Source organism: Penaeus chinensis, chromosome 13 (genome assembly GCF_019202785.1).
Source record: "Penaeus chinensis breed Huanghai No. 1 chromosome 13, ASM1920278v2, whole genome shotgun sequence".
Classification (NCBI taxonomy): domain Eukaryota; kingdom Metazoa; phylum Arthropoda; class Malacostraca; order Decapoda; family Penaeidae; genus Penaeus; species Penaeus chinensis.
The window spans coordinates 27,009,181-27,021,680 of record NC_061831.1 but is presented as its reverse complement, the minus strand read 5'-3'; the positions used below and the strand labels follow the sequence as shown (position 1 = coordinate 27,021,680).

At 31.0% G+C, this 12,500-nt stretch overlaps 1 protein-coding gene across 1 annotated transcript in view; it reads right to left on the bottom strand.

The window, feature by feature from the left end:
- The window catches only part of LOC125031644, a 177,312-nt gene that overhangs the window by 125,737 nt on the left and 39,075 nt on the right, over positions 1-12,500 (bottom strand). The window contains exon 3 of the mRNA XM_047622526.1: positions 5,782-6,736. Coding sequence (XP_047478482.1) covers positions 5,782-6,736 — 955 coding nt within the window. The remainder of the gene's footprint in view (positions 1-5,781; positions 6,737-12,500) is intronic.

Here is a 12,500-nt window from a genome sequence, read left to right as displayed (position 1 = left end):
AGTTCAGTCGCATGGAATATAAATTAAAGCGTGAAATTTACGAGTAAAGTACGAGCGGACGGACGGAAAACAAACAGAATTGTGATATTAGTGATAATAATCATAGTAATGATGATGATAATAATATTGATAATGGTGATAATAATAGTCAAAATGATAATGATGACAATAATGATAATGATAGTAATGATAAGATGTAATAATAATTATTATTATTACATCTTATCATTACTATCATAATAATAATAATAATAATAATAATAATTATAATAATAAATACAAGTGATAATAATCCACGACAGTAATAATGATAATAATGATAATTATAATGAAATGAATACTAATAAATGTGATGACGATGAAGCTAATATCAAAAATAATAATGATGATAATAATAATAATAATAATAATAGTGATGATAATAATAATAATAATAATGATAAAAAAAATAATAATGCTAATAGTAATTTTCCTACTAATTATTAATGATAATAAGAATGACAATAATAATGATAATGATGATAACAATATGAACAATAATAACAGTAATTATAATAAACATAACAATATCAATAACAATGTCAATAATAAAAATAATAACAATAAAAAAAAACAATAACTGCAACAACAACAATAATAATAATACAGTCAGTAATAAGGATGATTAATAATGATGATTAAAAAACAACAATTTGGTAATAATGATGATAATAAGGATACTAAAAATAATGATGACTTAAATTGTGGCAAAACATAAAATACTGCTATTACTGCTGCTAATAATAAAAAAGTTAATGTGATAATGATAAAAATAATAATATTATTATCATTATTACCTTTACTTTTGTTATTAGTAGTATATAATAATAATAATAATAATAATAATAATAATATCAGTAATAATGATAAAAAAAAATAAGAAGAAGAACAGTAATCATAACAACAACAACAACAATAACAATTATGATAATAATGATAATGATAAAAATAATGATAATAATAATAATAATGATAATAATAAAAATAACAATCATACTTATGTAAAATAACAATAATGACTAATGCTGATAATCACTGTAATAATATAATAAAAACAACAACAATAACAATAGTGATTATATCAGTAATAATGAGAAAAAAAGAAGAACAGCAATCACAACAGCAACGACAACAACAATAACAATAACAATAACAATAATAATAATAATAATAATAATAATAATAATAATAATAACAATACTTGTGTAAAGTAATAATAATGATAATAATTTTGATACTAATAAAAAGGATGATGAGAATGATGATCAGATTGAAAAATAATAATAATGATAATAATAATGATAATAATAATAATTTAAAAAAAGATGATAATAATAATAGCAATGATAATAACAATAAAAATAACAATATTAGTAATTGAAAAAGAAAAAGAAAGGATGAGTATCATAATGATATTTTGATTATAGTGATAATGAAAACAAGAATTATCATAACCTTAATTACAAAAAGAATAAAAAAAATAACAATAATAATAAAAATAATAATTATAGTAATAACAACGATAATGATTATACAAGTAATAATAATAATGATAATAATAATGATAAGGATAATAATAATAATGATAACAATGATGATGATAAAGATAGCAATGATAATTACTACTATTACTTTTATAAAAAAAAAAAAAAAATATAGTAGTAGCAGGAGTAATAAAAAAAATATATATATAACAATCATAATGATGATAATGATAGTATCAATAATAATGGTAATAAAACTAATACGAAAAATCAAAGGACGATATCAATAATAATCTTAATAATAATAATAGCAATAGTAATATAGATAATAATCAAATAACAATAAAAACATAATAACAATTAACAAGTAAATCATAATTCAATTGACTAATAATAATAATAATAATGCTAACGGTATATTTAATAACAACAATAATAATAAAGCAATGATAATAATAATAATAATAATAATAATAATAATGATAATAATAATGATAATGATAATGACAATAATAAAAACAAATATGATAACCATAATAATAGTAATATTATTAATAATAATGATACTAATAATAATAATAATAATAATAATAATAATAACAATAATGACAATAATAATAATAATAATAATAATGATAATAATGATGATAATATAAATAATAATAATAGTAGTATAGATAATAAAATAATGGTTGATGTTGACAACACTAATGCTTAGAATGACAGCAAGAACAACAACAATAATAACACTAATAATGATAATGATGATAATAATAATAATAATAATAATAATAATAATAATAATAATAATAATAATAATAATAATAATAATAATAATAACAATAATAATAATAATAATAGTAATAATAATAATAACAATATTGATGGTAATGATGATGATAATAATAATAATAATAATAATAGTAATAATAATAATAACAATATTGATGGTAATGATGATGATAATAATAATAATAATAATAATAATAATAATAATAATAATAATAATAATAATAATAATAATAATAATAATAATAGTAATAATAATAATAACAATATTGATGGTAATGATGATGATAATAATAATAATAATAATAATAGTAATAATAATAATAACAATATTGATGGTAATGATGATAATAATAATAATAAAAAATAATGATGATACTGAAAAAATATGTTAAGCTAATATGAGAATGATTATGATGATAAATAATAATAATAATATTAGTAATAACAAAATAACAATGATATAAACAACAATAATGACAACGATAATAATAATAATAATTACAACAATAATAATAATAATGATAATGATAATTACAATAATAATAAGAAAAATAATTATAACAACATACTAATAATAACAATAATATTATAATAATAATAGTTATTATTATATCAGTATTAATAATAATAATGATTATAATAATAATAACTATAATTATAATAATGATAACGATGATGATAATAATGATAATAATAATAATATAATAACAACAATAATATTAATAAAATAATAATAATAATAATAATAATAATAATAATAATAATAATAATGATAATAATAAAAAAAAATAATAATAATACAAAAAAAAAATAACTTGTAATAATAATAATAAAAATAATGATGATAGTTGCAACATAATAATAGTGATAATTATGATAATATAAATAAACAATAATAATAATAAAATAGTAGTAATAATTACAATCTAAATAAAAAAAAACCCATAATAATATTAACCGAAACACTGATAATAACAATATCGATAGATATAATAATAATAATAATAACAACAATAATAATAATAATAATAATGATAATGATAATAATAATAATAATAACAATAATAATAATAATAATAATAATAATGATAATGATAATAATAATAATAATGATAATAATAATAATAGTAATGATAATAATAATAATAATAATAACGATAATAATGATAATAATATTTATAATAAAGATGACAATAATAATAACAATAATAATAATAATAATAATAATAATAATAATAATAATGATAATAATAATATTGATAATAAAGATGATAATAATAATAATAATATTAATAATATTCAATAAAATAAAAATAATTATGATAACAAAAACAATAATAAAATTATAATAAACAGAATAAAATCCTGATTGTTATATCGAAAATAATTAATAATTATTATTAGTAGTAATAATGATAGTTATCATCATTTAATGAAAGTGATAATAATAACGAAAATGATGATGATAATAATAATAATAATAATGATAATGAAAATAATAATAATAATAAAAATAATAATAATCATAATAACAATAATAATAATAATAATGATAATGATATTACTAATGACAATAATAATAATAATAATAATAATTACAATTATAATGATAACACTAATAATGATAATAATAATAATAATAATAATAATAATAATAATATTAATAATAATGATAATAGTAATAATAATAATAATAATGATAATAATAATGATAATAATAGTAAACAATAATAATTACTATCATTATTATAATCTATATCATTATTAGCTTTTCTTTATTATTGTATTTTATTATCAGAATTATTTGTATTACTATCATTATCATTACTATTCTCATTATCATTATTATTAGGATTACCATTATTATCATAATAATAATAATAATAATAATAATAATAATAATAATAATAATAATAATAATTACTATAATAATGATGATAACAATAATAATGATAATAAAAATAATAATAATATTGATAATAGTAATAATAATGATAAAAAAATAATAATAATGATACACATAATGATGATAATAATAATAATAACAATAATAATAATAATAATAATAATAATTATGATACACATAATTATGATAATAATAATAATAGTAAAAATAATAATAACAATAATAATGATAGTAACAAAAATAATAATAATAATAACAAAACTATAATTTTCATTATCATTAGTATTATTAATTTTTATCATTACTATCATTATTAATATTATCAATGTCACTATTAACATCTTCATCCGTATTAGTGATTTTCAAATCTACATTATCATTATTATTATTACTATTATTATTATTATTGTTATGATTATCATTATTATTATTATTATCATTAATATTATTCTTAATATCATTGATATTCCTATCATCATTATCATTATTAATATGATTATGATTATCATTATCATTTTCATAATTACTGATATCATTATCATTATCATTTGTATTATCATTATTACTATAATTGTTATTATTAGTTTGAATATTCTTTTTTTATTATTATTATAATCTTTTATTACCCTTATTATCATTTTTTTTATATTCAGGAACATTAATATTATTAGAATAATCATCATTATAACTGTTGCTGTTATTACTAATATTATCATCATTTTCATTACTATTCTTATTCTTTTTATCATTATCATCTTCATAACTATAATTATTATGAACATTATTAAGATTATTATTATTTTAAGAATTATTATTATTATCATTATTGTCATTACTTTAGTCTGCATTACTATTATCACTTTTAATTTCTACATCAGCATCATTAATACTTTTACTAATTATATTCATACAGTAAATATAGTAATGATACAAACAACGATTTAACAACATCGAACTATCATTATCATTATCCTAATCAATGTTGCTGTCGCTGTTGTTATATTTAAGTTACTCATTACAGAGCATCGTGCATAGAAGTAGTGAAGCTGTTTCGTTGCGCGGCGAGGCACTGCTGTGGTTTATCTGATGTTCTGGCGAGGAACTTGTCTCATTACTGATAGATAGTCTTAATTAATCAGTTACGAAGGAGACAACTAATGACGGAACCGAAGTTACGGCTTATCTTATCAAACTATTTATTGATATTATCGTAAGGTATTATAAATGTTTGTAGATATATATTTCTTTTAATATCAGGATTTACATTTTTATTTGCTAATCCACACGAACAAATTACTATATATACACTTTTTATTCTTACTGAATCCATATGTAAGCTATCTTTTAAAGAACATTTCTGTAAGGCCTTGCTCATGCAAATGCCATGTCAACGTTGGTTGGCTGTGTCCGCCAATCCTCAGGTATCGGGCCTTGCTCTGAGCAGCGTCTGCCGGTCTCGTGATCGTCAAAGTAGGTCGTCTGTGGTGTCCCCGAAGCCTGTCCCGTTGAGTCGTTCACCCTCCCCCCCTCTCGCATCGAACAAACAGGCGCGATACTCACCCTTCTCGGACACACTCTCGGACTCGGCCTCGTGTTCCTCGCACGAGGTACATTCCGGAGTGGAGCGGACCTCCTCGTCAGAAGACGAGAGCGAGCGCTGCCGCGTCTTGCGCCCTCTGGTGCGCGGTTTGTGCGGCTTGGGCGGAGGCGGCCGCACGCACTCGCTCTGGTCTGATGACAATGAGTCGTTCCTCATAACGGGATCTGTACGACGAGGCTCGGAGGAGCGCCCCAGGGCCGTGGCTGGGTCCAGGTGGTTGCGCCGAGGCTCCTCCAGATGGGGACTGCCGCCCTCAACGGAAGCCGGGCCGGGGCTGCTGCCCTCCATGGGGCTGCTGCCGCCGGCGCCAGCGGGAACCGGGCTATACCGGGTACTACCGTATCCCGAACCAACATACCCGCTTGCGCTCCCGTACCCGCGCTCTACCCGAATGTCTGGACCCGCGGGCCGCTTTTCGTAAGGCGCAGGATGCTCAAAAGTGCGGAAGGCTTCAGGGGGCGGCACGACACGATCGCGGGCGTGGGGCGAGGGTGGCTGATCGCCGCCCTCACTAGCCGCCCGCCCTCTTGCCGGCCGCCCACTCTCGCCTCCGCCGCGCTCTTGAGAGAACTGGCGCCGCAGCTCGCGGCCCTGGGCGCTGCCGGGCCGGTACATGAGCGACCGCGCCTCCGAGGTGGCGTGGTGAGGCCCCGACTCCCCCTGGTAGTGGTGGCCTCCTGACGTTGGTGCTACGAGGCCGGACACGCTGGCCGGCCGGGGCTCTTTCTCGCCACTTGAGCCGCGCTCCAACTTGGGCCTTTTGTCCCCCGTGGGCGTCGCGGGCGTGGCCGTACCTGAGAAGTCGTCATGCTCCATCTGCATCATCTCCCCGTGGCTCAGACCTGACGTCATCCACGTGCCGGTCTTGATGAGCAGCTCCTGCTTCTTCCTGCACAGAATGCACACCCAGATGACCTGCAACACAGAGACAGCGTTAGGATCTCACGGCCGAGGATCGCGAGGCAGAGTGCACGGGGGACCGCTAGCCGTGGGATCTTGCAGCTCACTCCTGCTGAATATTCTCCTTAAAAGGAACAAAGAAATGGCTCTGCACAAGAGCCAAATGAAGAAATGCGAACAGGAAGAAAGAGAAACAGAAACAAAAGAGAGAAAAGAGAACGAAGACAGAGATGCAGAAATGAGAAGGATCACGGACATGCCGACGGAGGAAGGGAGAGGTGGAGGTCGGAGAAGGAGGGACAGGGAGGGACAGGGAGGGAGAGGGAGAGGGAGGGAGAGGGAGGGAGAGGGAGGGAGAGGGAGGGAGAAGGAGGGACAGGGAGGGACAGGGAGGGAGAGGGAGGGAGAGGGAGGGAGGGAGAGGGAGAGGGAGGGAGAGGGAGAGGGAGGGAGAGGGAGAGGGAGGGAGAGGGAGGGAGAGGGAGGGAGAGGGAGGGGGTCATCAGAAAATCGACCCGGACACTTGTTGTTCTTCCGCCTTACAACGGAGGCAGGTCTGGGGACGTGAAGGGGGAGGGGAGGGGAGGGGGGAGGGAGAGGAAGGGGAGAGGGAGGGAAAGGGCCAAGAGCTAGATGGCTCGACGAGAGATGAACCTGTCTGTTGGCTGCTGACATGTTGCTGTGGTCTACAAGAAAAAATGACGCAGAAGGACGTTAAAAAAAATGTACATAAAAATGTCACATATATAAAACACTAAACGTTTATACACTAACGTATTTATACACCATAAACAATGAATATAGACAGTGCGAATCAAAAGCTTACACGTAAAAACCTGTGCACATTTTGCTACTCAGTTCCCCATTGTGCAAATTGCAACTCACATAATTTGCAATCCTGAAGTCTCACTCCACATCAACATATTAAAAAGAGTCATTCACATCAACACACGATTTGATGTCAACACTTACAATAAAGCAAACAAACAAACGATGAAAAAAAAAAAAAAAACAAGATTATATTCTGGCCATGATTTGATGGTACTGAACATGCGAAAGTTGAATGTTTCATAAAGCTCTAATTTACACGCATGGAAAGGATTTATATGAAGTTGCTTTCTTGAATAAATAAGAAAATTCTTTTTTTTGTTCGCTTTTTGCTGTTTATTTATTGTGCAACATTTTTGTTTCCAGTTTTCATAACGCACTATTTTCTTATTCTAATACTGTTCTTTTTTCTCCCTTTCTTTCATTCTTCAAACGTATCTTTACTTCATATTCTCTCAATTCTTCTATTTTATCTTGTGTGATACGTCGGTAAATGTAATTTTTCAAATTTTCTTGCAAACACGTACATATTTAATGGTGATTGTGATAACAACTATAACAATGAAAATCAGCAGTAATGATAGTACTTACAGGTTACCATGATAAACAAATAAAACATAAAAAATGATAGCTACGGTAATTATATCAACAACAATAATACTAAAATAGCAATAGAAGCAATGGTAGTGATGATGATGATGAGGATGATGATGATGATGATGATGATGATGAGGAGGATGATGATGATGAGGATGATGATAATGATGATGATGATGATGATGATGATGATGATGATGAAGATGACAGTAATGCAATAATAGTGGTGGCAATGATATTAGTAACAATAATAATAATGCTAGTGATGATGATAATGATAATAATAATAATATTGATAATAATAATAACAGCAATAATAATAATATCAATAACAATTATACTGACAATAATTATAATAATGATAATAATAATTAGAATAACAGCAACAATAAATATGATACTAATAGCAATAATGACGATGATAATGAGAATGATGATGATAATAATAATAATAATAATAATAACAATAATAATAACAAAACAATAATAATTATAATGATAATAATAATAATAATAATAATAATAATAAAAAAACAATAATAATAATAATAACTATAATAATAATAATAATAATAATAATAATAATAATAATAATAAAAATGATAATAATAATAATAATAATAATACCACCACCAACAACAACAAAACAACAACAATAACAAAATAAATAATAACAATATGATAATAAGGGATATAACAATCATAATGGCGTCAATGACATTGGTAATAATAACACTGATGGTAATGATATTAATAATGATGATAATAATAATGACAATAATAATGATAACAATGATAATGACAATAATTGTAATAACAGTAATACTAATAGTAAAAGCAATAACAACATTAATAATAATAATGATAGTAATGATAAACTAGTGGGACCCGTTGAAATTTCTCTCCTCTCCCTCTCACCCTCATCTCTACTTCTCGCTTCCTTTCTCCGTTCCCTTTCCCGCTCTGCCACTCCCTTTCAACTCCCAAATTTTCCTTAAATTCATTCCTGCCCTCCCCTAGATCTTTCCCCTCTCCCTTCTTTTCCTCCTTAACCTCCCCCACCTCCTTCGCTCCCTTCTCCCCTTCCCTCTCTCCCTCCTTCCCCCTCTTCTCTCTGGGCTCCTCCTCCCTTTCCACTCACCCATTCCCCTTTCCTCTTTAAGCCCCCCCCCCTTTCCCCTTTTCCTTCTCTCCTTTCTCTTTCAGTCCCATTCCCCTCCCTTTCTCCCTTTCCGCCCTTTCTTCTCTCCTTCCCTCTCCCCTTCCTCTCCTGCCTCCATTTCTTGACCTCCCCCTCGGATGGTGGTGAGATAAATGTCCATAAACTGACGGTCCAACTACTTCAGTGCAGTGTACTTGCCCTGGTCTTTAATATTTACGTTGCCATTTACACAAAAATGAAGCCACAAGGAATATGATTTTTGGCGCAAATGATGAGAATGACAATCAGAAATAATAACAAAAACAGTAATAACATTAACAATGATAATGACAACTTCAAAAATAACAACAGTAATAATAATCACGACAATAGCGAAATGGAAGATGATTAAACAAAAATATACTATTACTAGAACGATGTTAGCAATACGCGAAATGTACTAGATTACACGAGATATGTATGGTTTTCTTCTCCCAATGGAGTACGCAAAGAAGTTCTAATATAACTGATAAACAAAGAAATAATTAAATGTTTATCGACAACGTTGGAACGTATCGATGCAACGAACTGTCAAGCTACAGTACAAGGAAAGCTTCAAGCGGAACAGGCACTGCATGTGTGTGTACGCCCCCCCCCCCCCTCCCATATATATATATATATATATATATATATATATATATATATATATGAATATATATATATATATATATATATATATATATATATACATATATACATATATGTATATTTATATATATATACACACATACATATATATGAATATATGTGTATATATGTATACATATGTACATATGTGTGTGTATATATATATATATATATATATATATATATATGAATATATATATATATATATATATATATATATATATATATATATATATATATATACATATATACATATATGTATATTTATATATATATACCCACATACATATATATGAATATATGTGTATATATGTATACATATGTACATATGTGTGTGTATATATATATATATATATATATATATATATATATATATATATATATATATGTACATATGTATACATACATATTCACATATATTCATATATGTACATGTATATACATACATACATATATATATACACATATATATAAATATATATATATATATATATATATATAATATATATATATATATATATATATTCACATACATACATATACACACACGCGCGCGTGTGTGTGTGTGTATGTGTGTGTGTTTATATACATACATCCCAAACGCGCATGTACGTGTGACTGCGCGACTGGACAGGCGTGGCGACTGAGCAAAACGTGTGTGAGACCGACCGCCTCCTAGCAAGCGGCCGCTCGAGGGAGTCAAGGCAAGCCCGGGCCGCGAAGCCGCGTCCTGCGTCCCCGAAATGAGCGTCCTGCCTCGCCGTCGGGAGATAATGATCAATATTGTTGTTTTGGTTTTCGCTGACGGTTTCCCAGACGGACCGTAGAGCTCTGACCAATCAATACTAGGCGTACTCTGTCATGTCGCCTCTCTCTGTTTCTCTCTTCTCTCCGTTTCTTTTCTATTTTCTTTCCTCTTCTTTTCTCTTTTCTCTCCTCTTCCTATCCACTTCCTCGTATCACGCCCTCTTTTTCATGTTTGCTATGTCCTTCTTTCTCGTAAACTCACCACACTGCTCTCTCCCTATGCTCACAATACTCTAAGCACTATGGTATACTTCAAAAGTCTTCCCAAGTTGCACTATAGTAGTAGTGTCACCATAATCGCCCTTGCTATTCCATCCAACGTCATAACCTCACAATGCCATTTTTCACTCACCACATTTACCTTGTTAATCATCTTCACCGAAAGTCCATTTTACTGAATTTCATTTTAGCTACCATAAATTACTCAGCAATGATGTGTGTGTGTGTGTGTGTGTATGTGTGTGTGTGTGTGTGCGTGTGTGTGTGTGTGTGTGTGTGTGTGCGTGTGTGTGTGTGTATGTGAGCGTGTGTGTGTGTGCGTGCGTGTATGTTTGTATTAGCTGTTGTTTTCGGCCTTTCCTGGCCCCCTCCCCACCCCCCCATTCCCCTCGCTTGTCACTTGCCACGCTGAGAGGATCAATACAGCCATGGTCAATATTACTAGTGCCGGGGCCTATGGTAATGAAGCACGCCGATAGACGCAGATAAAATATTGATGCTCCACGAATGGCCATCAAGTGTCGCGGCGTCGGGCTCGGACCCAGGCGGGAGCGCGGGCGGGGGCGCGGGCGGGGGTGCGGGCGGGGGTGGGAGCGGCGTCCTCCGCCTCTCGACAGGAGCATTCGCTGGCCGGAGCCGAGGATACACTCAGGCATACACGTGCTTACGCATACACACACGCACACGTGCGGGTGCAGACACAGTATATACACACGCAAACGATTAAGAATATATTTAAGTGTGTCTTTATATGCTTATATATTTTCAGCATTCCTTCTGTAGTTATGAATAGAGATAAAATGCATAAAAATGCGTGTAGTGCATGTTGCATTTCAGCATGTATGCTGGCAAATATGTATTATATATACACGTTTGTATGTATATATATGTATGGAGTGAACTCCAGAATGTGCAGGCCCATATAAATGTACCATTATCTATAAACACAGGTCATCTTTGTTTAGGTATGCATGTCCATATACGCGCTTGTAACGCAAGTATCCTCTTGTCGGTATAACGCCACTGGCCACGACTTCCTTCCTGCTCCCTCGCGCAGTGACCGCGCCGCGTGATCTCGCCATCACCTTGACTACCGTTTGTCGCGCGGACGAAACACTGCTCGTCGCGAGCCCAGTCACCTCGATTGTCATTCTGGCCAAGCCCGATCCGGGATGCTATCCGGCTGCACCTTGGCACTGGGGCTGCCTAACTCATAGGTCAGCAGGAGGCGGACCTTTCATCGCCACTCAGGCTTTTCATACAAGCGTCATATTCATCTTGCTATAATTGCTGCCATCATGACATTTTTACTTTACTGCAGTACTGCACACGGGGACCACGGGATGTTCGGCAGGATTAGGTTTATAAGATAATGCTGTGAAGAGTAAGTTAGTATAGGATAATAGAAGACAGGATACGATAAGGTAGACTAAGGTAGGATAGGTTAAGAGGAGGAAGTAGGATGGGATAACCTAGGATACGATAAAAAAGGGCAGAATG